General features: G+C 46.5%; 1 protein-coding gene, 1 long non-coding RNA gene and 1 other non-coding gene across 9 annotated transcripts in view; 2 read left to right on the top strand and 1 right to left on the bottom strand.

The window, feature by feature from the left end:
• Window positions 1-158: 158 nt before the first annotated feature.
• On the top strand, window positions 159-26,882 carry LOC134387770 (transcription factor Sp2). 4 transcript variants are annotated; one of them, XM_063110202.1, is made up of 8 exons: window positions 159-203; window positions 11,721-11,779; window positions 13,923-14,002; window positions 14,789-15,763; window positions 21,590-21,902; window positions 23,621-23,795; window positions 24,052-24,245; window positions 25,621-26,882. In XM_063110202.1, the coding sequence occupies exons 3-8, from the start codon at window positions 13,940-13,942 to the stop codon at window positions 25,719-25,721; spliced, it is 1,821 nt and encodes a 606-aa protein (XP_062966272.1). In that variant the 5' UTR covers window positions 159-203; window positions 11,721-11,779; window positions 13,923-13,939; the 3' UTR covers window positions 25,722-26,882. The 4 variants fall into 4 exon arrangements, with proteins under 4 accessions (XP_062966272.1, XP_062966270.1, XP_062966269.1 ...); XM_063110200.1 differs by having other exon boundaries at window positions 13,926-14,002; XM_063110199.1 differs by lacking the exon at window positions 11,721-11,779 and having other exon boundaries at window positions 160-203; window positions 13,926-14,002.
• Window positions 2,809-27,605, bottom strand: part of LOC134387771 (uncharacterized) — a 33,614-nt gene continuing 8,817 nt past the window's right edge. For 2 of the 4 annotated variants that reach the window (XR_010024589.1, XR_010024587.1), the window contains 3 exons: window positions 17,065-17,182; window positions 9,519-9,703; window positions 2,809-4,547 (listed from right to left, as the gene is read on the bottom strand). This is a non-coding gene — a long non-coding RNA (uncharacterized LOC134387771). Of the gene's footprint in view, window positions 4,548-7,312; window positions 9,704-17,064; window positions 17,183-27,605 lie in introns of all 4 variants that reach the window. The other 2 variants (XR_010024590.1, XR_010024588.1) reach the window with 2 other exon arrangements.
• TRNAI-GAU (transfer RNA isoleucine (anticodon GAU)) lies at window positions 13,221-13,294 on the top strand. The gene has a single exon. It is a non-coding gene; the product is annotated as a tRNA-Ile (tRNA).

Genomic DNA, 27,605 nt, shown 5'->3' on the forward strand with positions numbered 1-27,605 from the left:
CCAAACCAACGTCGCTCTAGATACCACTCGTTGATTGGTTAATATTGCTGTCGGTCCTCAATGTACCGGCCGCTTATTGGTGGACGCTGCCGTCGCTCGGGCGGCGGCGGGCTCCGGGATTGGCGGGTGCTAGGCGGGCGGTGTCAGGCTCTCGGTGGCGGCGGAGGCGGCGGAGGCCAGGGAGGAAGATGTCGTAATGAGCGGTGGGTCCTGTCCGCTGCCGGCGGGGTCTTACCGGCCCCCAAGGGTCGGAAAGACGGGCAGAGGCCGCGGGGAGGGGGAGCTGGGATGGAGGTTCCCCCCTGGGGCCAGGCCTGACGCCGGGGCCCGGCTTCAGGAGGGGCGGGGGAGGGAGGATTCCCGCCCGAAGGAGGAGCGGGGCTGGCCAGCCGGGCGGAGGCACCCGGAAGGGGGCGTTCGACTCCCCGCCCCCTCGGAGCCCGCTGGGCCGGAGGGTGGCGCTTCCGGGGGCTGGCGAGAGGAGCGGGCACCCGGGGCTGGCCTGGCACCCCCTCCGGCGGGTCGCTTACCCGCCTCAGTGCTCCCCGCCCGGTAGACAACGCCTGGGTCTAACCTCGAGGAGGCGGCCGACACCCGTCTTTCACTCTAACTCGGGGCGCCCACCTGCAATTCGGGCCTCCCAGAGCAGAGGGGCGAGGGACTGCTTAAAATTCGGACGGTGCCAACCATATGGGCTCTGCTGAGTATAGACGCTAACCCGGTTACCTATGTGTCCCATTCAGGATATGGTGTCAGGACACGTGGGCAGATGACCTCTCTCCTAAGACTGCGGAGAGGGCAAAAACCTAATGTTTGCCCTTGGGTCCTTGAGCCTCCGGCTAGGTATCTGCAAGCTTTTAGCAGAATTGTGAGAAGTATGAGAACTTGTTGACAAAGCTCCCAGCCTGTTAACTGATATCACTTAGAGGAGACTACGGAAATCCCAAAGCCCAGGTGCAAATGATCTTAAGGAATAACTGAAGAAATAAAACAAAATAGATACTTGCTTTCTTCTTTTACCCCACCTCCATCCCCATTGCTGACTTAGGGATCTCAGGCTCCTATCCGTGCTTCTCGGCTTGTGTTTCCTTCCCATCGGCTTTCTAATTTTAGTTCAAAAGGAACTGTGTCTTGTCCGCTGGGCAATTGAGAAACCCTCACTGCATTCCTTGGTTTTGATTCCAGTATCCTGTCATGTTTGTTTCTTAATTGACTTGATCCAAAGGGACTCAGTCTGGCTTTTCTCAATGCACTTTCTCCGGAGGTTCTTTCTCCTCCTGAGTTTACTTCTTGTTCACATGTTGTTTCTTGGAAAAAGGGATGGGCCGGTAGATTTGCTTTAAACCATGAATTGGCCCAAGGTCCCCCTTACTTAGATTTCATTGCAGACAGAAGGGCACTGACTGTTTAAAGGTGCACTGGCATAAAAGTGTAAAAAACTTTCAAACTGTACTCCAGAAGGCATTTAAGTATCACTGTGGATGGCTAAATGTTGAGTTGGTGTTTTGGATGATAAGATTTTTAGGGCTGGAAAGTTTAGAGTGTTGGCCACCGCACAGAGAGGCTGTGAAGGGAATGATGGTGGAGCCAGACCACAGTAGTAATTTCTATTACTAACACAAAGAAACTTGTTGTCTGCAATAATGAATATAACTGCAGTGTCTTGTTTTAAATTCTTGTGTGCAATGAAGGGAGCAAAACTGTCAGACAGCCTATCAATTGAGCTGATGATGTCAGTGGCTTCTAACAGGCATTAATACCTGTGGAAAGGGATTCTCATTGGCTGGGGCAATTGGTAAGTTTTCTAATTCTAGTTCTTCCACTTGGTTGTACAGAGGCTTAACCTCTTTGGTTAAAAACAACAACAACAACAAATGTAAGGTGGTCTGACATAATTTTGAACCCCCTGAGCTAGGCTGCTAAAGACACAGACTCTTTGTCAAGGAGACATAAGTAGAGTTTGTCCATAATTAGATCCTCACCTGACTTCCCAGCAGGGACAGCTGGCTCTAGGAGGAAGAGTTTGGCATCACTGTGGACAGCACGTAGACTGTAGCCACGTTTTCCTCTCAGATTCTATTAAAGTTTGGGCCTCTGGAGGCCTGTCAAAAAGAATAGAAGAGAATATGCTCTAAGAACATTTTGGCAAATGTCTGGGTAAAGGAGCCTCATGACATTTCAGCAAGTAGGGTAGTTCATTTTGATATCTTGACCTTGAACTTCTTATTTCTTTTGGTGGTTAATAGCAGCCTTTTGGAGAAGTTGTAGAGTCCCTTGTAGCAAGCAATGAACAACAGTCAGTCCTTTGCCATACATATGTGGCAATTCCCAAGCTTACTTTAAGCAAGTATTGCCCAACCAAGGCCCTTATGAAGACATTTTAAGCTTGTTACAGCCAACCAGTAGACCTTAGTATTGGCTTGGGTTCAGCATTCTTCTGGACTTTGCCCACTTCCATCTCTGTGATAGAAATGTAGCATGTTCTTTTTCTTTCTTTTTTTTTTTTTTTTTTTAAAGATGACCGGTAAGGGGATCTTAACCCTTGACTTGGTGTTGTCAGCACTACATTCAGCCAGTGAGCGAACCGGCCATCTGTATATGGGATCCGAACCCGGGGCCTTGGTGTTATCAGCACCGCACTCTCCCGAGTGAGCCACGGGCCGGCCCAAGCATGTTCTTTTTCTAAGACTTATTTTTACCCCCTCTGTTTTATGTGTACACACAAACGAAGCGCTGCTTTATTTTTTATTTATTTATTTATTTATTTATTTATTTAAAAGATGACCGTTAAGGGGATCTTAACCCTTGACTTGGTGTTGTCAGCACCACACTCAGCCAGTGAGCGAACCGGCCATCCGTATATGGGATCCGAACCCGGGGCCTTGGTGTTATCAGCACCGCACTCTCCCGAGTGAGCCACGGGCTGGCCCTGGAAGCGCTGCTTTAAAATATTGAAAAATGTAGGACTTACTTTGGAACAGGTAGGCAGTGGCTACAGAAAGAAAGATGCAGAAAAACTACATATGTAGAGTATTACAAATGTTAGGGATGTAGTGGTGTGAACACTTATGAGTTTGCAGGATTGAATGGTCCAATCTTAAACCTTGTAGTCTACAAACTTGGAGTAAAATCTATTTGGAGAAACTCATATACTTTGTTTATGAGTTTATTGGGTGATATGTCTGGAGTCTCCCTTAGGGCAGCTTAACTGGATTTGTGAACTTCTTCCCAGCATGTTCTAAACCAGGAACACTTTGCCTGCAGGCTGGATCAAACCAGTACATTTGTAGGCTGAGAAGCAGACATCATTATAGAATACATTTGTTGGTGTTTTTGCTTGTTCGTTTTTGCTTTGCTTTTTTTTTTTTTTTTTTTGGTTACACATGCAACTCCTTGTGTGACTTCTAGACCCTGTTGTAGGTGGAAAGAAAGCTCTTTCTCTTTATTACTTCCTTCATTGAGCGAGCACTTAGATCTTTATGTTTCTGAAGTGTAGCTGAAAGTCTCTCTTAAGTTGCTCTTCCTTATCAGATCTTTTTTTGGCCAGCAGCATTCTCTTAGGAGACCTCAGAGTGGAGGATGTCTCACTTTTCTGTCAGTAATCTATTGGAGCAGGGTGGCAAGATGAGTGAATAGGGTAAAAACACGGGACACTGCTGACTCAAAGGCACTGTCAGGCTAAGTAGGAAAGGGATTAGAGATCGCCCTTGAGGAGGTGCTCCCAGGTGGCACTGGTGGATTTGTTCTAGTTTACAGATTTTGAAATGGAAAGCTGATTTTCCTACTGCCTCATGGAACACTGAGAAAAGAGCCCAGGAGCAAGCTCAAAGTCAGCACTAGCAGCTTGGGGGAAGCCCTGGCTTCCACTACATGTCTAGCTAGTGCTCTTTCAGGATGTTCTGACGCTGCCACTGGCATAGGAGATTATTGTGTTTCTCATCAGATTGGGCTTCAGGCTGGTGTGCCCTTGGCAGATGAGCTCTCCTTAGGAGCAAGGGGGTCTGAAAGGGCTGAGAGCCTTCTCAGTGTACCCCAGTGAGCACCTCCGAGCAGTGCTGTCAAAGCTGTTTGTGTCCCAGGCAAGCATGCTTGCAGACCCAACTTTTGGAATCCTTCAAAAACTTGGGCATCTTGTTTCCTTAGCTGCATTTTGTTCCAACATCAGAACTGCTTGCTGTACCTAGCCAGAAACCCTACCACACTGCAATGCAAAGGTTTAGCTTGGGTGACTGTTTTTGATCCTAAGAGCTCTGAGATGCCAGTTTGTCCCTTCATGGTGATTTAGGCTGTTAGGTGGCCTTACATCTCAGCCACAGGGTGAAAGTGGCTCAGGTGGAGCAAGCAGATACTGGCCTGCACATTTCCAAATGTCACATTTCTAGAGCCCCCTCTTTGGGGTTGCGACTTCAATGAGATTTGGTGGAGTCACAGAGTTGCCTCTGAGAGAGCATGAATAGGGAATAAGAGACAGGAGGCAGGGCCATATGATTGGAAGTGGAATATTTCTGCCCTCAGTCGATGTCTATTTGTAAGTCTCCTCAGATCACCTGGAAAAAAAACAGACCAAGACATTAATGAGCCTTCAAAAAAGTAAATGGTTAGCCAGCCCTCTCTCCTTAGGGGAAATGAAGTCACCACTCATTTCAGAAGCTGATTGTAGCCAGGGCTGAATGTGGGGAGTGACTCACAAATAAATGTGCCAGAGCAGAGAAAGCAGTGTTTGTACATAATGAGATTCTCTAGGGGAAAAAGTATATCTTGCTTTCTTTTTTCCCCTGTTCTCTAAGATAGAATTCTGAGGTATGTATTCTTTAACAAAAAAAACTTTGCACAATTTCCAGGGACCATGGACTAGGTAAAGATTTCTCAAAATCCTCTGCTGCTCCCCCCCCCCCGCCCCCCCCCCCCCACTTCTCCAGAGTCCCTCCCTATATGGTAGGGGGAAGAGGAATTGAGGGTGGAGACAGAAAAGTATTCAAGGCCAGTGGCTCACTTAGGAGAGTGTGGTGCTGATAATACCAAGTCAAGGGTTAAGATCCCCTTACTGGTCATCTTTAAAAAAAAAAAATCTTCAATAGGTATGATAATGAAATTCCCTCTGTTTACACTACATGAAAGAGATAGCCTGAAGTAACCTGATGTTATTTTTCTATTGTTCTGTCTTCCCACCTTACAAGGAAAATAGCTTTGAAATGACCAATCTGCTTTTTGTTCTTTGTTTCTGCTTCCTTTAGCCTTTTTCTCTTTATAAAACCAACTTCTTCTGCTTGGCTAATTGGAACACTTATTCTGTTTTATGGAATAACTTGTTGCCCGATTCTAGAATCACAAGCCAATCGAGATCTTTTTTAAAAAAAGAAAAGAGGTATTCTTATTCAGATGCCCTCATTATCTTAACTAACTTCCCCCAATACATGTCCAATGAAAGAAGCATTGAAATGTAGTGCCTGATATGTGGTTGTGAGGTGTGTGCTTTGAAGTATTTGTCCAGGAGCAGGATTGGACTACACTGGCGCATGCACAGCTTTCAGCAAGTGCTGGGTGACTGGTGGGGTTGGGAGTCTCATCTGTGACTGGGTCAGGTGAGCTGACCTGTGGAGTGGATCCTCTACTCCTAGTGCCAGTATAGGCAGACCTGCAAGTTTTCTTGTTTGGTTCTTAAACTCCATTTAGGCTCTCCTTTTCCACAGCCTATGGGACTCATTCATTCATTCATTTATTCAACAGATATATATTAAGCACTTACTGTGTGCTGGGTAGTAAGTAAGGCAGAGAAAAGTCCTTGCCTTTACATCTTAGCAAGAGGCAATAAGTAACTAATAGATATTTGTTAGACAGCGGGAAGTGATATGGAAAAAAAATAGGAGAGGGAGTATAGGAAAAATGGGGGGACAATTTACATAAGGTAGTTAGGGAAGGTATCAATGAGAAGGTGACATCTGGATAAAACCCTGAAGGGGGTATGGGGAGATTGAGCCATTCTCAGTCTGGGGTATGGGGAGGAGGCTGAGAACTCCAGCAGAGAGAACAGCAGTGCAAAGGCCCTGAGAAGGGGCTGTACCTGGTGTGTTCAGAACAGCAGGGAGGCCAGCATGGCAAGGGCAGTAAGTGAGAGTGACAGGAGGGCAGGTCACATAGGGGACTTATATGTCATGGTGGGGACTTTGGCTCTTACTTTGAGTAGGAGATGGGGAAGTACGGGGCCTCTGAGCAGAGGAGTAACAAGATTTTATTTAAGTTTGATGGGTCTCACTATGGCTGTGTGTTGAGAATAGGTTGACAGAAGCCCAACTAGGAGGCTTTTTCAGTTATCCAGGCAAAAAATGATGGGGACCTGGACCTAGGTGATGACAGGTGGTGGTGGAAGCAGTCAGATTGAGAATATATATATTTTTTTGTTTGCTTGTTTGTTGTTTTGTTTTGGATTTGGAATATATTTTAAAGGTAGAGCCAAAAGTGTTTGCTGACTGTCAAATGTGGGGTGTGGGAAAAAGAGAAGTCAAGGATAACCAAGGTTTTAGGGCTGAGATACCATTCCGTGCAGTGGGGAATTCTGAAGGAGGCACAGAATTAGGGAGCTATCAGGAGCACCATTTGGGGCTGGTTAGGTTTGAGATGGCTTGAGGTTAATACATCCAAGTGGAGATGTCAGTATGCAGTCTGATATACAAGTCTGGAGATAGAAATTTGGGAGTCGTCATTATATAGAATCCATATTGATTTTTAAAGCCAGAAGACCAGATGAAATCACCCAGGAAACAGGTGTAGGCAGAAGAAAGATAGGTCCTGGGACTAAGTCCAGCAGCAGCCCAACTGTTTAGAATTTGAGAGGAGAGGAAGAACCAGCAAAGGAGATTTAGAAGTAGCCAGAGGTAGGAGGCCAACTTGGCAAGTGTGTCCTAGAAGCCAAGTGGCGAAAGTTTCAAGGAGGAAGAGCGATCAACTGTGAGATAACACAGAAGATGAGGTCTAAGAATTAGCCATTAGATTTAGCAACATGGAGGTCTCTGGTGGTGTGAGCAGTTTGGGTGGTATGGATGGAGAGGGTGCAGTGTGGTTGGAGCCGGTTCAAGAAAGACTGGCAGGAGAGAAATTAGGGACAGCAAATATAGGTAACAATTGTAAGGAATTTTGTGTGAAGAGGAGGAGAGACAACGGATCTGAGCTGATGAAAGAAAATTTAACTTCTTCATGAAACTGGACACACGTAAGGCTCGTGGGTAGAGGCTGGGCGTGGTTAGAGCTGGGGGTAGGAAGATAGGAAGCTCAGTAAAATGTCTGGGTGGAGATAAGATCTCTATTCCTTACTCACCTTCCTCTTTCAGCCTGTGGCATTGGGGAGCCACTGCCCAGAGTTGTTTTCATTTAGTTTAAGTCAATGAAATTTGTTTTGCTGGAGATTTGCCTCCCTTTGAAATGTTCAGCGCAATTTGTAGTCTTTCACAGCAAGGGCTGCTGTTCCCTCTGTCCAAGCTGATTCTTGTAGCCCATTTATCAGCTTCCTTTGAGGTCCAACTTGTTCTCTGAAGCCAGCCATGGCTTACTTTTTCCTGATCAGCTCTGAATTCTTCCAGGCCAGGCAACTGGGAAAGCCTGGGCTTAGAAACTGCTTTGTTGGCTTCAGGCCCAGCTGAGCTGACCAAAATAGCCAACAGAAGGTCTGTTTGTGCAGAGTGAAATTCCTCCAGGGAAAATACCAGAGCAGAGGGCCAAGAAAGCCATAGCCAGGATGGTAGGAACCCACTGGGCAAAAAAGGCGAGTACCCCCAAGGCCTGGATGTGGAGTTTGAGCCAGGTTCCCTCCCAGAGGGAGAAAAGCTTCCTAAAGCCCACCGATGTGGTATTTCTGTGGGCCCCTTTTCTCTCTCATTCCCTGTGTCTGCAGCGTGGTGTTCTCTATGGAATGACCAAAGCCTGATGACCAGGCTCAGTGGTCCTTCTTCCTGTTACTGTGCTCTCCCTGAGTCAACCATAGAAAGACCCATAGGAGGATAGAGACACACTCCCCCTGCTGTGTGGTAGCACAGTGCTCTGAAGGGTACCATGGGGAGTAGGCAGTGGCACATACTAGGGCCACCTGCCCCCAGACTTGGGGGTTGAGGGGAAGTCAAAAAAGGCTTTCCCTGAGTGAGTTATAAATGAGCTGTGAATGAAGACAGGATTTGGCCAGACAAATGGGAGAAAGTGTGCTTTAGGCTCCATGTGAGAGTGTGGCATGTTTTAATTCCAGAAATAAAAAAAAAAAAACTACAGTGTGTTGGGAGAGTTGGAAGGACAAGAAACAAAGTAGGAGAGGTAGAAGGAGGGAGGGCAGCTTGTTGTGGCTTTTTTAAGCTTATCAACGAGCATTTGAAAACAGTACCTTGGAGGGCTTAATCAGTGGGGTGGCTGGATGGGATTTGCATTTTATTTTAAAAAGATTCTTCTGACCGAATTGTGGAGGCAAGAAAAGAGGGGGCCAGGCCAGAGTCTGGGAAGCCGTTTAGGAGGCTTTGGGAAGTATTTTAGGCTGAGCAGAAGGGAGTTAATGCTTGGATAACAGTGAGGATGGAGAGCAACCGGTAGACTGGGGAGTGATTGCTATTTTGGAGGCACAATCATTAGGACTTGATGACTGGCGATGAGGAATGATGCTGAGGTTTCCTTGTGATTGGGAGTGCCAGAAGAGGCTGATTTAACCAAGGATATTCATTTAACCCACAAGCACTGAAGGTGGCTGTGTAATGTGTCCTGGGCTTGGGATCATCAGTTCAGCAGTGAAAACAGGCATGGCCCACCCTGGGGAGCCTTCCCATACATTAGGCCCAGAATTATTTAAGGGGTGGTGAGTGTTCCCAAAGCAGTTCACCTCATCTCAGGGGTTCCAGAAAGGCTTCTCTGAGGAAATGACATGACAGTTACGTAATAGCTCTCAATACGTGTTGCTGGAAAAAAGCCAGCCTGAGCCCTGAAGGGCAAAGGCATTAACTAGTGGAGAGAGAAGAGCTCTAAGCAAGGGAAGGGCAGCAGCAGAGATGAAGCCTCTTCAGGCATCTGGAAGAAGCCTGTGGTGGGTGAGGACGAGAAAGCTGGGGAGAAAATGGGCAAAGGTGACAGCTTGGGACTGGAAGTGTCTGTGGCCAGCCCAAGTAGAAAGCCCACAGAGGGCTGGGTATACGGGTCCAACACTCAGGAGAGACCTGTGCTGGACAGACATGGGAGTCATCAGCCTATGGAAGTTACGTGAAGCCATGTGAATGGGCTCTGAAGGAAAAGTTAAGCACACTTTATGTCCAAATTACACATTTTAAATATGTTTCCAAATTAATGAGGTTCTAAAGCACCTTTGATCATAGTCTTGCAGTTATGTATCTCTGCTACCTCTTCTTAACCACTTTTCATTTCCATTTCTCTTTCCCCTTTCATGGTTAATCCCAGGATATAATTCTGCAATGGCAGGGAGACCGTTCTTGTTTTGGTTGCCCAGGTGTGCAGCCCAGGGTCAAAAAGCTCTGAGTGACACTAGGAGAGATACTTACAAACATTGGTTTGAAATCTACAGGAGTATTTCAAGAGCCAGCTGGGGAGGAAAATGAAACCAAACAAATGGTGCAATATCCAGTGCCAGCAGTCAGCAGCTTGCTTCAATAGATTCTGCTTTAACTGAAGAATCACTCAGAGCCCAGCACGGTCTCCAAACAGTCCGAGTCCAGGGTAATAATGACTGCAAAGGGAGAGAGGGAGATGACTAAGAATCTGTAGGCCACTTTTCATTTTGTTTCATTTCATTTGCACTGTCCTGTTCCCAGTGTCCCTCTGTTTCATAATAGAGGTTGGGTGAGGGAGAGTTGTTCACCAGTTTTAGCCAAGCGACCTGAACACAGACAGCCTTCTGGGAGAGCCCCTGCCTTCCTTCCCAGCCCAGCCAGCAACTAAGTCATCTTGTATTTTTATCAGCAACATGGTCTGAGAAGTATAAAAATCTTACAGATCGTTTGATCCAAACTTCTACCCTGCCTCAACGTCCCATCTCCAACAGACACACACATCCTATCTATGGTTAAATGATTCCAGAGAATGGAGAACATTGCCTCCAAAGGCAACTGATTCCATATTTTGAAATGTCTCTCTTCTACTAAACTGAAATCTGCCTTCTTGAAATGTCCATGCACAAGTCTTGGCACTATCCTTTGAGCCTACATATGGAACAGATGCCCTGGTGAATGTCTCCATACTGGCACCCTGATCACAGCCCTTGCTGCTTTCCTCTGAGCAAGCTCCAGTTGAAAATCCCCCTTTCCAAGTGTCCTTCAGAATGGATCTTCACACTCAATATGTGGCCCAAGTGTGCAGAATACACTAGGACTATTATTTTTCTTGTTCTATGATTGAACTTTTGGAAATGCAGTCCAAGATCGCAGTAGCTTTTCTGGCAACTATATCTAGATTTTGCTGGCTCTCATTTAGCTTTGAGTCAAAAATCACTGGGGCTTTTTTACATGAGAAGCACTATTAAGCTCTGTCTTCCGGTGCTATATGCATGTGATTTGTTTTTTAACCTAAATGCAGGATTTACTAAACTTTAAGCAACCATTTATTGGTTACCCACTATATGCCAGGACTATGCTCCATGCTTTCATGTAAATTTCATGTAAATCATGCAAAGCCTCATGAAATCCTATGAGGATGACATTTCCTCTGTTTTACACATGGCGTGGTAAGGCTGGAAGGAATGTGCCAGCCACCCCACTAATGAACAGCACAGTCAGAATTCTTATGTAGGGCTGGAGGCTTGTGCTCTTCTTAAGCATTGTACTGTCAGTTTTTAAAGATCTCTTTGAATCCTAATACTGATACCCATTGTGTTTACTTACAGTCCTTGTTGGTTTTGTGACATCTGCGAGTTTAACTTGCTTTCTAATTCTCTGCACTGTTTACCGAACTTGGATGGTAGATAGACTACTCTAAAGCTGCATTTTTCAGACCGTGCACAAAACCAATTTAGTGGGTCTCAACCAGCTTTTAAAAAAATGAAATGGAGTAGAAAAATATCAAAGTCCATCACATGGAATAAGAACAAATTTTGTTTAGAAAACATTTATTGCATGAGCACAGGACAGAGATGTATGGTTGTGTGTGGGTGTGCATGTGTTAGGTGTTGATGTAAATTGTTTTTATGACTGTGGTTCATGGTCTAATAGCTTGAACACTTCTGCTCTAAAAAAACTGTTTTTGGGTGACTTAGATTCTTTTCAATGTAACATTACGATTTTACTTAATTTCGTGTGAACATAAATCTGCATGCCAACTCATTGATCTAGCTCCTTTTGTAGTTAACCAACAACTACAAAAAAGCCAGTAAAATTCAAACGAACAACATTATTCTGGGAGGACGATGTCTGAGTAAACCAAAATTGCTGTTTTCAGCAGAAGCATGGCACAGACTCGACACTCTGGGCCCCTTGAGTTCTGCATGCCACCTTGCAGTATGCTAGTGCTGAGTGACACAGTCCTCCCACTGCTTCTGAAGAGATGTCATCCTGCACTTCGCACAGACGTATCATGAATCAAAGGTTAGGTTAGAATTAGGTTGTCCTCAGTAGCCCACACAGTTACAGTGCTGCCCTTGCAAACACACACAGAAGCCCTGAAATGTGCAGGAGATGGTAGAGCAACAGTCAGCCAGTGATCTGTGATACATGTTCATTTCTTTCTTTCTTTCTTTCTTTTTGTTTTAAAAGATGACCGGTAAGGGGATCTTAACCCTTGACTTGGTGTTGTCAGCACCACGCTCCCCCAGGTGAGCTAACCGCCCATCCTTATATAGGGATCCGAACCTGTTGCCTTGGTGTTATCAGCACCGCACTCTCCCGAGTGAGCCACGGCCGGCTCTTACATGTTCATTTCTACAAAGGTGATCATCACAATGAAAACACAGGAATAAAAAGGCCTCTGAGGAGATGCTTGTGCACGCTGGTCCTGGGACCCACTTCAAGTTTGAGACACCCTGGTGGACCCAGTGGCAGCAAACTCCTCAGCACTTAGATGGAGGCACATTCGGCTTAGTCCCCAAACTAGATGATCATCCTGCCCATATTTTTTCCCTTCTTGTTCTCAAGAATATTATGAAAATTTCAGTCAGATACCTGTTGAAATAACATGCATGGTTGTACCATTCTCCTGATGTGTCCACCCAAAACACTATGAAAATGAAAGACTTGTTCGGCATGACTTGTTTTTGTGACTCCGTGCTTATTCAGGAGGATCTGTGATCTTTCCTTCCTTCCTTCCTTCAGTAACTGTAGTGCTGTTCAATCATTTGTCCTAGGATTTTGTCAGGAATCAATGTCTGTAATATTTCAGGATCTGCATCTACAGTTTTACCTAGAGCTGCCTTCTGGCTCTCCTCACACGATTTGCAAGTGTGTCTGCAAAGTTTCGCTTGCTCTGTGGAGTGTAGTTTGGACTAGGACTTGGTAAGCATTAAAGGCACTTCCTGCCAGCCCATCACCTGTCCTGGGCTTCAGTTCCCTCTTTACCTTTTCTTTACCTTTTCCCTGTTAAGAATCATTGTCCCAAAGAGTGAAGCCAGAGGCCAGCCAAAACATGAATGGTTCTGCTTTCTCCACAACCTCTATTTTCTTTTCGCCAGATGCCCAACAGGGGCTCCAATTCCTGAGCCTTTTTGTCTTTTTGAGTCTCCAAAGTAATTCCTCTTTTATTTCTGTCCCTCCTGAAATGTAGTTTCCAAAAGTCTAGGGTACAAGGCTAACTCTGCCCAATGATCTTTTCCTTAGTGATTTATGAACTCTAAAGTGGCACAGACCTGTTTCCTTATCATCTCTTTTAGATCAGACTTAAGTGCACAGTAGAGATCCCCTTCATTACTTCCTCAAACTTCTTTATTTTCTTTTATTTAAAAAAGGCATAATAGAGTATATTCGTTGTAGGAAAATATAGAAAAACAAGGAGAAGAATTCTTTAAATCAAGCAAAATTCTATCACCAAGAAATACTGGCTTTTATCATTTCAGCTTTTTTTTTTTTCACTTTTTACTATTTGGCTGTATTCATATATAGAAATATATACACATTTAATGAAAAATAGAATTTACTCTATTTTCATTCTTCTTGTTATATTCAGTCATTAACTCTCCCCAGTCTCGGTGATACCTCTGGGGCCATACCTATGGTCCTATGTGAAAGTGTAAATTCACCTAAAGAAATTACCAGTATAGGGCTGGCCAGTTAGCTCAGTTGGTTAGAGTGTGGTGCTGATAACACCAAGGTCCAGGGTTCAATCCCTGTACTGGCCAGTTGCTAAAAGGAAAAGAATAAAGAAATTATCCATATGCTACATATCGACATGTGGGGCCATTGTGTCTTTGTGGTGAAGGCTGAGCATAAAACACCCCAGGCTGGAATGCAGCAGGTGTATCTTCCTTGCCAGGAACCCTGGCCAAGCGACGCTTCTCTCCCAAGCTGGCTTGGCATCTGGCTACAGCAGGAGTGAGAAGGTAGCTTCAGTTAGAGCTAGAGGAATAACTGAGGGGCTCGCCCCGCCGAACGTAGAGAGGTTCCAGTCTAGACAGGGAGAGTGAACAGTGCCCAGCCCAGAGGGCTGCACAGGTGGCACAGCTTAGATCCTGAGGCAGTCTTGGTACAGTCTTGGTATCTTTGTGTTATCCCAGACTTTATGGTAGCTGGAGGCAGGACCAGCTGTCCTCAGCCTCGACAGCTGAGTCTGAGGAGAGGAGGAGGTCATCTACCGAAACAGATGTAGGGCAGCTATAGGGAAGCTAACCTCAAGTGGGGAAGTGTGGGGAAGGTGGTTAACCTCTCTCAGGGAAGCAGCAACAAATAGAGGCACAAAGAAAATCTGAGGCAAGTGGGCTTGGGTGCTTTTTGGGCATCTTGTGCATTCCTCTGTCTCTTCTCTTCCAGCAGATCCACAGACCAGCATGGCTGCCACTGCTGCCGTCAGTCCCAGTGACTACCTGCAGCCCGCTGCCTCCACCACCCAGGCGAGTGGGCAGGGGGCTCTGAGGGCTGGGGGCTGTGTCAGCCTTGTGGACCCACTGAAGCTGATGTTGAACCACACTGAAAACTCTCTCTCATCACCGTCTCACTCTAGATGCCCTAGGATATGAGACCGGAAAAGGCTCAGTTATCCACATTCTGTGAACTAAGAAACCATGACCATTTACCTAAGCCACCACAGCTGGGTCAGGGGGGAAAACCAGGCTTAAACTTAACATTCCTTCCACCAGACCCCACCACCCATAAAAGGAAAACAGAGGCTCTTTCATTGCGGCCTTGAAAAAGCAGCCCTCCCCAATCTATAAAGTCATATGTACCAAGCACAAGGAAACACTTTACCAAAGTGTTTATTCCTCCTGTTGCCCCTCCCTTTCTTTTTCCCTCTGTCTCTTCCTCAGTCCTTCCTCTTTGGAGCCACCAGTCTGTGGTGGGCTACCGGAACTTCCTCTAAGACCAGAGGATGGTTCACTGCCCGTTAGAAACAAGGCCAGAGGGGAGTAGGAGGTCAGCTCAGGCTATCCGTTCTCCCTGTCCATTGGTTCTTTCTGGGGAATTCCTTCCTGAGAAGGACATTTCCCACCTTTTCTCCCTTACTTACTTAACAGACAAACCAGCAGGGAAGGGGAGACAGGAGACACTGTAGAGGGAAGGTGCTGGCACACGCCTGCTACAGGGGTGGGAAGAGCCACTGGAAGGTTGCCAGGAGGAGAGGATCACAAAAGGCAGTGGGCCTTCATGTCTAACTCCTTTTCTCTGTTGATTTTTTGCAGGACTCCCAGCCATCTCCCTTAGCCCTGCTTGCTGCAACATGTAGTAAAATTGGTCCCCCAGCTGTTGAAGCTGCTGTGACACCTCCTGCTCCCCCCCAGCCCACACCACGGAAACTCGTCCCTATCAAACCTGCCCCTCTCCCTCTCAGTCCCAGCAAGAATAGCTTTGGAATCTTGTCCTCCAAAGGAAATATCCTTCAGATTCAGGGGTCGCAACTGAGCACCTCCTATCCTGGAGGGCAGCTAGTGTTCGCTATCCAGAATCCCACCATGATCAACAAAGGGACCCGATCAAATGCCAACATCCAGTACCAGGCAGTCCCTCAGATTCAGGCGAGCAGTTCCCAGACCATCCAAGTGCAGCCCAATCTCACCAACCAGATCCAGATCATCCCTGGCACCAACCAAGCCATCATCACCCCCTCACCGTCCAGTCACAAGCCTGTCCCCATCAAGCCAGCTCCTGTCCAAAAGTCAAGCACAACCACTACCCCTGTGCAGAGTGGGGCCAATGTGGTGAAGCTGACAGGTGGGGGCGGCAACGTCACGCTCACTCTGCCTGTCAACAACCTGGTGAATGCCAGCGATGCCGGAGCCCCCACTCAGCTCCTCACTGAAAGCCCCCTGACCCCACTGTCGAAGACTAACAAGAAAGTGAGGAAGAAGAGCCTGCCTGCCTCCCAGCCCTCTGTGGCTGTGGCTGAGCAGGTGGAGACGGTGCTGATTGAGACCACTGCAGACAACATCATCCAGGCAGGAAACAACCTGCTCATTGTTCAGAGTCCTGGCGCAGGCCAACCAGCTGTGGTCCAGCAGGTGCAGGTGGTGCCCCCCAAGGCCGAGCAGCAGCAGGTGGTGCAGATCCCCCAGCAGGCTCTGCGGGTGGTGCAAGCAGCATCCGCCACCCTCCCCACCGTCCCCCAGAAGCCCTCCCAGAACTTTCAAATCCAGGCGGCTGAGACGACGCCTACTCAGGTACCACGCACCCTCTGCTTCTCCTCCCTCTCCTCCGCTTACCCCTGCACTTGCTTTTGAAGACGATGCTGATTATCCTCTAATTTGCTGTGAGCCTTGGGAGAAAGTATTGTTTTGGGGCGAGCAGTAAGTGGCCATTTCTGCCTGACAAACAGGCTCTCTTCAGTTTATAGGGCCAAGTACAGCATATCTTTAGATATCAGGTAAAACATAGGCATATTTTGGTCCTTATTCTTCATGGGTGTTTTCTGGGAGACGAGTAGGAGATGGATATATACTTTTTTTCTTTTTGGTGGCTGGGTGGCATAGGGACCTGAACCCTTAACCTTGGCCAGCCCTATACTTTTTAATAATAAATCTATTATTTTTTATAGAATTACATACTCAGAACAGTAGCAAGAATGAAAAAACTTCATTCAGAACCATAGAATTTGATATAAAGTAAGAAAATGAGAAAAATGCTGGTCATTGTTAACAAGAAGAATAAAAAGTAAGAATAAGCAGCCTAGCTTTATAGCGGGAACATTTAGGCTAGATTCATGTGGGATGTTAAATTCAAGATGAATGTTCTTATTTTCGTCATTTTTTAGGGTGTTATAATACTGTGGAATCTATTTGGTTCTACAAGGCAGGTTTTATTCTTTGTGCATGCCAACTAAATGCCAGAGGTTGTGCCCATGTTGCAGGTGGAGAGCCCGGAACCCAGAAAAGTTATCTGAGATTTCTTAGGGCATAAATGACGAGAGCCAGGATTCAACTCAAATTTCTAACTTCAAACCCCACACTCTTTTCCATTTTCTTTTTTTTTTTTTTTCTGTCATTTTTGTGACCGGCCGCACCGCGCGGCTGAGCGCACCGGCCATCCTTATATAGGATCCGAACCCGCGGCGGGAGCACTGCTGCGCTCCCAGCGCCGCACTCTCCCGAGTGCGCCATGGGTCGGCCCCCTCTTTTCCATTTTCTACCTTGACTCTTTGTGTCTTATGTGCGCCAGGTGCTACAGTTGAAATTGGGGACAAGGTTTTGTTTTTTTAAAGTAAAAAAACAGCTCCTGCCATTGAGGAATTTGTCATCTAGTTGTCTATAGAGAGAGAGCTGAATGAGTGACAGTGGGAAATTGTGCAATCTTCTGGGTGGAGAAGTGCCCTCGAATTCGAGCTGTGGACATGGAAGTCTTGCAGGAGGAAATCTGAGGCCTGCCCTAGAATGCCTTTCCCTCCTGGCATATTATATATTGCCAGGTGATGTTTTATAAATTGTTATTTATCACCGTATCTGTGAGGTCCCATTCTCAGACTTACCGAAAGGTGAAGAACTGAGGCGACACCTGCTCAGGTGCACATCCTTGGCAGTGCCTCCCTGCCTTCGTGAGGTTCCATGTCTTGAGATTAATGAGGGCAGGACTTACCCCACGTCTTCCTGAGGAAATAATCATACATTTGCAGAAATATTTAGCCACACATTATTTTTTAATGACTACATAGTTTTCCATTATCCTGATATGCTGATTATTATACAATTAATACCCTGTTAACTGCATATTCAGGTTGTTTCCAATCCTATAGCCAAATAAATTCCTAAAAGTGGGTAAAAAATATGCACATTATAAAAAAATGTATTATATTCTGTATCAGAGATTGGCAATCTAGGGTCTTCAGGTCAAATCTGGCCCATCCACCTGTTTTTGTAAGTAAAGGTTAATTGGAACATAGACATGCCCCTTTGTGCTATATTTGCACTGCAGTAGCAGAGTTGAGTACACAAGACAGAGCTATCTGGCTCTTTACAAAAAAAGTTTGTTGACCCTTCAGATACATACAAATACAACAACAAAAACAAAACACTGATGCAAAATAGCAATGATTTGATGATTTGAAAAAGGGGCATAGAGCAGAAAACTGGGAATGAGATTTGTGTGTTTATTAAGTGATGACATATGAAGTTTTTTTGTTGGCTTTTTATTTATTTATTTATTTATTTAATTTTTATTTTCTTTTGTCTTTTTCGTGACCGGCACTCAGCCAGTGAGTGCACCGGCCATTCCCATATAGGATCTGAACCCGCGGCGGGAGCGTGGCGCCACGGGCTCGGCTCAGCTTTTTTTTTATTGATTTATTTATTTTGTCTTTTTTGTGACCGGCCGCACCGCGCTCAGCCAGTGAGCACACCGGCCATCCCTATATAGGATCGAACCCGCGGCGGGAGCGCACTCTCCCGAGTGCGCCACGGGCTCGGCCCTGTTTGTTGGCTTTTAACTGAGAAACACAGTCCTAAATAATCCAGGAATTAAAAATAACCCCAATCAAAATCACAGCAGGATTTTTTTTTTAACAGAACTTTTTTCCCTCCTGAATCATGAGTGCCACCATGACCACCCTGTCACTTCCGAATGCTTTCATTCCTACACACAAGGACATTCTGCCTACCACAGTACAACCATCACACCCAGGATATTAGCAGTGAAACACACTATCTAATTCAGAGACCCCATTCAGGTTTCACCACTTGCCTCAATAACTCCTTTGTGGCAAAAAGATATGATCAAGGATTACCCATCACATTTAGTTGTCATGTCTCTTTAGTCTTTTTTGATCTTCCTCATTATTTACTTGACTTTCATGACCTTGACACTTTTGAAGGCTTCAGGTCAGTTATTTTGTAGAATGTTCCTCAGTTTAGGTTTGTATGATGTATCCTCATGATTAGCTGCAGGTTATTCATTTTTTGCAGAACTTTCACAGAAGTGATGCTGTGTTCTCACTGCATCCTAAAAGGTATTGCAAGATTTCAATTTGTCCCACTACTGGGAAGGTTAAACAGATGGCTGGCAGATTTCTGCACCTTAAGTTTACTTTCTTTCCTCTTTTTAATTAATTAGTATTATGTAGGGAGACTTTTCTTCATCAGACTTTTGTTTTGCACTTAATATCTTTTTTTTTGGTGGCTGGCTGGTATGGGGATGCAAACCCTTGACTTTGATGTTAGAATATCACACTCTAACCAGTTAATATCTCTTATATGATATTTGATTTATTTATTTTTATTTTATTTTTTTTTTGTCTTTTTCGTAACCGGCACTCAGCCAGTGAGTGCACCGGCCAGTCCTATATAGGATCCGAACCCGCGGCGGGAGCGTTGCTGCGCTCCTAGTGCCGCACTCTCCCGAGTGCGCCACGGGCTCGGCCCTATGATATTTGATTTAACTTTTTATTTTATAATGTATTTACACCTACAGAAATGTTGCAAATGTAGTACAGAGAGTTTCCTAGTTTCCCCCACTATTGGACATCTTACATTACCATGGTGTTTTCAAAACTAAGAAACTGACATTGGTATGTTACTATTAACTAAACTCCAGACTTGATTTGCATTTCACTAATTTTTCCATCAATGTCCTTTTCTTGTTCTAGGATCCAATGCAGATGCCACATTACACTTAGTGGTCTTGACTCCCCAGACCCTTTCTGTATGTGACGTGACCATTTCTCAGTCTTTACTTGTCTTTCATGATCTTGATAGTCTTGAGGTGTACTGGCCAGGTACCCTGTAGAATATCCCCCTATCTGAGTTTGTCTGCTATTTTTCTCATGATAAGACTGCAGTTACGGATTTTTAGAAAAAATACCAGAGGCAAAATGCCCCTCTCATCTATATCAGGGGTACATGACATCTCTGATGATATTAACCTTTGTCATTTGGTTAAGGTAGTGTTTGTCAGGTTTCTTCACTGCAGGTGACTACTTTTTCCTTTCTCTACTGTATTCTTTGGAAGTGAACTGCTAAGTCTAAGCCATCTTTGGGGGTAGGGGTGGTGGGAATTAAGCCCTACATCCCAGAAGGGAGAGTATCTACATATATTCTTTGGAATTGTTCTATAAGGAAGATTTACCTCTTCTCCCCCATTTATTTATATATTCAATCATTTATTTATATCAGTTTGGATTCATGTATATTTATTTTATACTTTGGGTTATAAGCCAATACTACATTATTTTGTTGCTCAAGTTGTTGCAGCTTTGGCCATTGGGACAAAGGTTGGCTCCTGTGTCCCTTTGACATGCTCTTATCCTTTTTTAAAAAAATCTGCTTTATCGAGATATTCGCATAATAAAACTCATCCCTTTTAGTGTACAATTTAGTCGTTTTTAGTATATTCAGAGTTGTGCAGCTATCACCACTTTGTAAGTCTCGAACATTTTCATCACCCCCAAAAGAAACCCTGTACCCTTTAGCACTCACTCCCCGTTTCCCACTCCCCTCAGCTCTTGGCAACCACTAGTCTATTTTCTACCTTTATATTGCCTGTTCTGGACATTTCAGGTGAGAGGAATCATACCACAGGTGGTGTCTTGTGAGCGGCTTCTTTGACTTAGCATTATGTTGTCAGGGTCCCTCCATGCTGTGGGGTGTGTCAGAACTTCACTCGTTGTGTCTTCCCAGCCCCAGCCTTGGGACCAACCGTTTCTCTTAGAAGTTCTGGTTCCTCTTATTGGAGGATGTGTGTGATAGCAGTTTTCTTCATTCTGTCATTCTCGTCTTTCCCATTTATTTATTCATGTCAGTATGGACTCAAGGGTTCCTCTTTTATTCAGTGGGTTATAATCCCTTAGTATTATTACTTTGATGTCTATATTGTCCCAGCCCCTTCACACGTCCCCACCATTCTGTGAGCATTTCCTCATTTTCCGGTACAACATGTGTTCCAGGTGTTTCTTGCACTTTCCTTCTCCAGCCCTGGAATCAGCTATTTCTCTAAGGAGCCTGGTTCCCTGGGATTTGGAAGCGAAGGCCTGGGTGCCAGGTTGGCTGATTGCTACTGGGGTGTTGCTGTTCCCAGTGCTTCTCAGTGGGCCCAGCTAGAAGTATCTATAGCTACATGTACATGTATATACATACAACCACACACACAATACCTGCATATACAGATACATGAACATGTATTTGGGCACACGCACATATATCCACACATCTATATCTGTATCTCTCTATCTGTATATATTGAAACCCATGAGTTTCCACCAGTATCTCTAATTCCCATCCAACACCAACAGGGTTCAGTCTAGCTTTCTCCTTTTCCATATTTGTAACTCCCTGCTCTGACAGTGAGAGACCTCACGCCCACTATCCTTAATAAACGTCCTTTCTGGGTTGATCCCCTGTGCAGGTAACTGTCTCCACAGCCATTTCAGCTCTCCCATGTGGACACCCTCCTCAGCCTGCTGTACCCGGTTGCTACTGCCACTCCCCCCACAGACACTCTCCTCACCCCACTCAGGCTCTAACATGAATATTTTCAAGGCTTTTGACACATATTCCCACATTTCCTTCCAGCAAGGCTAGCCCACGTCATACGCTCACTCTAACGTACAAGTGAGTGCCTGTTTCCTGCTGTCTCACCAACAGTGAGCATTATTTTATTTTATTTTTCCATCTTTGCCAATCTGAATTGGAGATAAATTCTTTCTCATTAATACGTAGGTCTTAAGGACTAATATGAACCCGTTTACATTTGTTTGATGGTCATTCACAGTGTACTGCCTTCTAGTTCTCCAGTTCTGAGGTTTGGCAATTATATTTTTCCTTGCCGAGTAAATTAAATGTTTGGTTTCACATCAACAGTCAACATTTGAACATTTGCCATCTTATTACAGGGATGCCATCAGCTGTTTGTTGACAGCAACAGTGTATAAATGTAGGTTTGGGCTAATTGAAGGAGAAATTGGGCTGACAGAGAGGTGCTCCCAGTTCTGTCTTGGGCAAGATTTGATGGTGCCAGGAGCTCAGTCTCTCCGACGGCACTGACTTTTTCTCTCTGGCCCCTCCCAGGTCTATATCCGCACATCTTCTGGTGAGGTGCAGACGGTCCTTGTCCAGGACGGCCCTCCAGCAACAGCCGTAGCCACCTCCACCACCACCTGTAGCAGCCCTGCATCCCGGGCTCCCCATCTGAGTGGGACCAGCAAAAAGCACTCTGCCACAATTCTTCGAAAAGAGCGTCCCCTGCCAAAAATTGCCCCTGCTGGGAGCATCATCAGTCTGAATGCAGCCCAGCTGGCGGCAGCTGCCCAGGCAATGCAGACCATCAACATCAATGGCGTCCAGGTCCAGGGTGTGCCCGTCACCATCACCAACACTGGCGGTGAGGGAAGGTGCTGCGACCCGGCTGGGGGCAGCAGTACCTGTGTGCGTGGCACATGGGCATGGCGGGCCAACCCCAGGGTTCCCAGTAACAGCAGTGAGGAGACTGCCTATCATTTGCCTGGTCCCTTATGAGCACATCCACATACATCTTCCTACTTTGTCCTTACAGTAGCAGAGAGCTTCTGCAAGAAAGTTTTAGATACCTGTTGTCCCCCGCCCCGACAGCTGGAGACTTGAATATGATGGAGAAAACAAATATGCTCAGGAAAACTATCCAACTTTCATACAAATGCATATTAGTTTGGTAGAGACCAGGGACAGGTGTTCAAGGTAGACTTCAGGTAAAGGAAGTTGTAGAAGCCTTCTCGGAGGAGAAAGCCTTGAGTTAAGGCCAAAAGAAAAAGAAGGACTTTTACCTTTGGCAGTAGGAATAGCTTATGCTGCTGCTGCTGCTGCACCTCAGTTCAGTGGTGACATTTACACTGTGAAAGCTGCCTTGCAAATCATCAGAGGAAAAATTGGAGCTACCTAGTAAAAATGGTTCCTTGAATTTTTTACCTGGGTGCAGTTTTCAAGGTAGTGGGAGCTCTCTGAATCTCCTCTCATGATCCTAAGTGAATTTATGGCACTTTATGCATTTGGTTTTCCCACTTGAGGTGACCCTAAGAGGGGAGGAAAAGGCATCCTAGAGGACTTGATTTTTTTTTTAATAGAAATGTACCATTTTATTACAAAGAGTCTTACAAATGTGAAAATAGTATCTCAAAAAGGAAACTAGACTACCAGCCTCCACCTACAGAACTGGGGGAAGGTAGAGGGCAGGCAATTTCTTGGCTCACTTTAGGCGAGTGGGAAGGTATGAAAACAGAACCAATCTAAAAATGGCCAATGTTTTAACTTGGGGGTTCCTGAAGACCCAGCCGCCCCTCTTGAATGCACAATGAGGACACCTTTCGAAAACTGCTGAGCAGGCACTTGGCTTCTCAGGACTTTGTCTTCTAGCTGCACAAAAGTATTCCTTCCACCCAGACCTAGCACCCTTTGTGGTTCAAAATTAAGAATTGAGGAGGGATGGGTGGTGGCAAGGCAGCTGCTATAAAAGCTTACTCAGCATGGCTGCCCTGGGCTCAGGGCCCTGATTCCTGTCTAAGAGGACTTGATTTTTCCCAGAGCCCATAGAACTATTCCTTCACTCTTATTAACAAAAATCCCTGGAGACTTTCCTGAAAGCAGAGTTGGTATCTCATAAGGGCCTAAGGCTGGAGGAGATTCAGGAAGAAACTCTCCAAGACAACCCAAGACAAGATCCTTCCTGACTGAAATCATGTGGACAACATCCTGTGTACATAGTGGTTCAGGACACTAGCTCTGAAGTTGGCTGCCTGGGTGCAGGTTTGGGTTCCACCACTTAATAGCTGTGTGACCTTGATATGTTATTGAGCCTCAGTTTCTTCATCTGTACAATGGGCATAATAGCACTTTCACAGGGTTGTGAAGATTAAATGAGTTAATACATATAAGGTCTCTAAGATGGTATATGGCACATAATAGGCTCTCAAAAAATCACAGACCCCCCTACTGGCCAACTACCAACGAAACAAACAAACAAAATCTTAGCTGCTGTGATTATCATGCTTATCATGTGCAGAGGGACGTAGACTTGCCCTGAGGTTTCAGGCTTCCTAACTCTGCACAGTGCCCTCCTTGTCCCTACAGGGCAGCAGCAGCTGACGGTGCAGAATGTTTCTGGGAACAACCTGACCATCAGCGGGCTAAGCCCCACCCAGATCCAGCTGCAGATGGAGCAAGCTTTGGCTGGAGAGACCCAGCCCGGGGAGAAGCGGCGCCGCATGGCCTGCACGTGTCCCAACTGCAAGGATGGGGAGAAGAGGTAATTTGAGGAGAGGGGCCTGACCACCAGCCTGGCATGTGCCATGTCCCCACACCCTCCTGGGGACAGTTGTTCAGGGCTCTGAGCCAGCACAGACTGAGAGGAAGTGCTTGGCTCCATGCCACCTCACCTCCTACCTTCTCTGTTCTCTCTGACCTGAACCTACATCCTCACTAAATCCTGCTCCTGACCCCACTTCTACCTCCTCCCTCTCCTCTTGCCATTTCCTCCACCCCACCCTCAACGCAATTCTCAGGTCTGGAGAGCAGGGCAAGAAGAAGCACGTGTGCCACATCCCCGACTGTGGCAAGACTTTCCGCAAGACGTCCTTGCTGCGGGCCCACGTGCGCCTGCACACCGGTGAACGGCCCTTTGTCTGCAACTGGTTCTTCTGCGGGAAGAGGTTCACACGGAGCGATGAGCTCCAGCGGCATGCTCGCACCCACACAGGTCAGCCCCCCAACCCCCCCCAGCACACTCGTACCCACATTGGTCAGCCCACACCCTGGCACACTCGCACCCACATAGGCCAGCCCCCCACCTCCCCACAGCACCCTCACACCCACACAGATCAGCTTCCCCATCCCCCACAGCACCCTTGCACCTGCACAGGTCAGCACCCTGTCTCTCCCCCCAACCCCACTCTACTGCCCTCAGTGACATCAAAAACTCCTGACTTTGCCAAGGAACTGCCACACTGAGCAAGAGCTACTGAATGTCCAGGGACTACATGGGAAATTCTTTCAAGCCATTCCTTTATCACAGTATTTCCCAAAGTAATGTCATTGTATTACATAGCTTTGGTGACTTCTGACATCTTTGCACTTTACCGATTACCTAAATTAAAGCTGGTCAGGACTCTGGGAGAGTACTTTGATTATGTCCATTTTACTGAGGCGTGGAGAGTTGGCCAGGTCACAAAGCTAGTGACTGGGGGAGCTGGGTTCAAACCCAGGCCCTCTGACTCCAAGGCCACGCTCTTGATCCCCATTCCATGCTGCCCTTCCTACTGTCGTGTACCTGATGATTTCCCTTAAATTATTCCATCTTTTTTACTCATTTATGTTCTAAGCAATATTATTTTTGATAAAGATATCACAGGTTTGCTATCAGAGTTACAGGTTTTGATGTGCTGGCAAATAAATGCAACACTATTAGAAAAATGTTCACCCAACTACTACCTGAAATTGTCGTAGGTGTCCCCAGTGGTCCACGGCACAACATTTTGGCAAACACTGCTGGAGTGAATGCCTCCAGCAAGCAGACACCTGTCCTGGGACTGTGGCTGGGAGACCCGTGACCCAAAGCTCCATCTCCTGGCTAGTGTGGTAGGAAAGGTCATACCCACCGCCTCCAAGGCGGAAGAGTAAACTCTGCACAGAACAGCAGCTGACTAGCCTGAGTCAGTATGATTCAGACTAAGTGCTCAGGGCTGGCAAGATCGGAGAGGAGTGGGGCTTCCCTGCGAGGGGAAAGATGTGGATTCAGGCTTAGAGTCAGAGGGATGAAGACCAGAAGAAAGAAGGCAGACAGCCCTATGTGGGAGGACTCCTAGGTGCAGGGGCTCAAGTACAAGCATCTTGGGCAAGGGAGAAGGAATGGGAACAAAGTAGACTGGAGAGGTCAAAAGGGGGCAGAGAGAAATGAGAACTGATGAAAGGGTCTAGATCAGTATGACAGGGAGCAAATGTGTAAGAGGAGGTGGGTGGAATGCGTGACAAGCGATGTCAGCTCTATCGGGTGCCCCTCACACTTGCCTCTCCTTTGGGCCTGGGACAGTGTCTGTATGTGGGCTATGTAGGTGATGGGCATCTCCTCTTCCCAGGGGACAAACGCTTCGAGTGTGCCCAGTGTCAGAAGCGCTTCATGAGGAGTGACCACCTCACCAAGCATTACAAGACCCACCTGGTCACGAAGAACTTGTAAGGCCATCTGCGGTGGGAGGCCCCGAAGATGCAATTCCCATCTGTGCCCTGCCTGGGCCCCTGGCAGAAAGGAGCCCCACGGCTGCCCAGTGCCCACCCTCAGCCCCCTCCTGGCCTGTGACTGTGTCCCCACAGGAAAGAGCGCTGCTCCTGTACTCTCCTCCTCCTGAAGCCCTGTGGCTGCACCTGGCCCTTCCCTTCCCACCACAAGCTCCTGGCCTGCCCTGACCATGGACACTTGCCGTGCCCAATGAGACGTTCTAAACCAGGACGCCTGGGAACCCTTATTTCCAAAGGAAAACATACATTTCACTCCGTCGAGGAGCAAAGTGAGCCCCCACACTCCCTATCCCCAACACTGCCGGAGTTGCATTGTGCCATGCCCCCTGCCCCCAGCGCCTCCCTGGCCCCGCCGGCCACTGTGGACGCCCAGGGCCCTACACCCAGGGCTCCCTCTGGCACCCACCTCTGGAGAAGGCAGGAGGCCACCTCCACTCCATGTACCCCAGCCCTGCCACACTCTCCTCCAGCACATTCCAACTTTCTATTTAAAAAGTAATGATTGATGCCCACGGACTCCTCCTGATTCCCTCTTTTTCTATGGAGAACGTTGCCTTATACTCTCTACTTCAGATGATGAACACTGTGTACTGTGTGTGCTTTAAAGAGGTTTTATTTAATTGCTCCCTTCTTCCTTTCCTCCTTACTCACCTCCCCCATGCCTGCTTTCAGTTCAGGGTTCTGGGGGGCAATGATGAGCATATGAATTTTTCTGTCACTCTAGTAGTTCTCTTTTCTAAATGCCACAGCATTTCAACTCATATCTGGATTCAGATATAAACACCTTCACATCCTGAACCCCCTCTCTGTCCCCTTCATCTCACCCACCCAGCCCAAGCTCTACTTGTGTACAGTGTATATTGTATAATAGACAATTGTGTCTACTACACGTTTAAAAAAACATATTGCTTGTTATTTTTAAGGCTTTTAAATTAAACAAAAATCCAACTTTATTTTTAGTTGTAACTGCTTGAGGTATGTTTTATGAATTAAGTGACAGATTTGTTATCCTTTATTAACAGTGTACTTTGTTGGTCAGTGCTGGGCTGACAAAAATTTTTTTCTTGCTAATAAATTTAGTTGCCTGAGGCAAAATCTGCAACTTAGCAGTTTGGCTTCCTTTGTCTTTTACCTTGGAGAGCTTGGAAAGGTGACTCCAGAGAAAGGAACCATGATTTCTCAGAGCCATCCGCAATGGGACCAAGGTAGGACCTAGCCCTCTTGTCCCTCAGCAAATCCAGGCCACAGCCTGAAAGGGGCTGCAGCCACATGTACCACAGGGCTTGGCCACATGCTCCCACAGTATCTCCAGGGACCTCAGGGGCCAGGGTCTGAGGCAGGTGTTTCTGCTTTTCTGTTTTATGAGGCAGTTTTGCTTATACCACAAAGCGGATCCCACAGAGTCAAGTCACAGCAATGACTTCCTCAACCAGCAAATTAACTCCTCCACTCATCTCCCTTACCCCTGGAGGAAGGCTTTGGCCTCAACACCCATTTGTAAGTAGCTTGGAGAAAGGAGCCAAAGGGGCCCTCGCTCAGTCACTTCCAGAAGGCTACAGAGTCTGGAGGAAACACAATTCCCCAAGAGCCAAGGTCACTTCCTGAGGTGTAGGGCCAGGCAGCTGGAGGCCCAGGAGCCCAGCTGTACCCAAGATTGGACTCTGGATCCTATTTTTCTTCCATCCCCTTGCCCAGCACTCCAGGGAGGGCAGCGAGTTGATATGCGCCTTTTAGTTTTAGCAAGTGCTGTAGGTCTGAAATTTTGGTGGGGACTTTTGTTTGTTTGTTTTTTTGGCAGAGCTAATAGAAAGGCAGGTTGTGATGT

Source organism: Cynocephalus volans, chromosome 10, assembly GCF_027409185.1.
Source record: "Cynocephalus volans isolate mCynVol1 chromosome 10, mCynVol1.pri, whole genome shotgun sequence".
NCBI classification, from domain to species: Eukaryota; Metazoa; Chordata; class Mammalia; order Dermoptera; family Cynocephalidae; genus Cynocephalus; species Cynocephalus volans.

What these genes read in the sequence shown, in the direction of transcription:
- LOC134387770 (XM_063110198.1), top strand. An exon ending in CCGCTGCCTCCACCACCCAG is followed by an intron (nt 14,003 to 14,788) that starts GCGAGTGGGCAG and finishes GATTTTTTGCAG; the next exon opens with GACTCCCAGCCATCTCCCTT. An exon ending in CACCATCACCAACACTGGCG is followed by an intron (nt 21,903 to 23,620) that starts GTGAGGGAAGGT and finishes TTGTCCCTACAG; the next exon opens with GGCAGCAGCAGCTGACGGTG.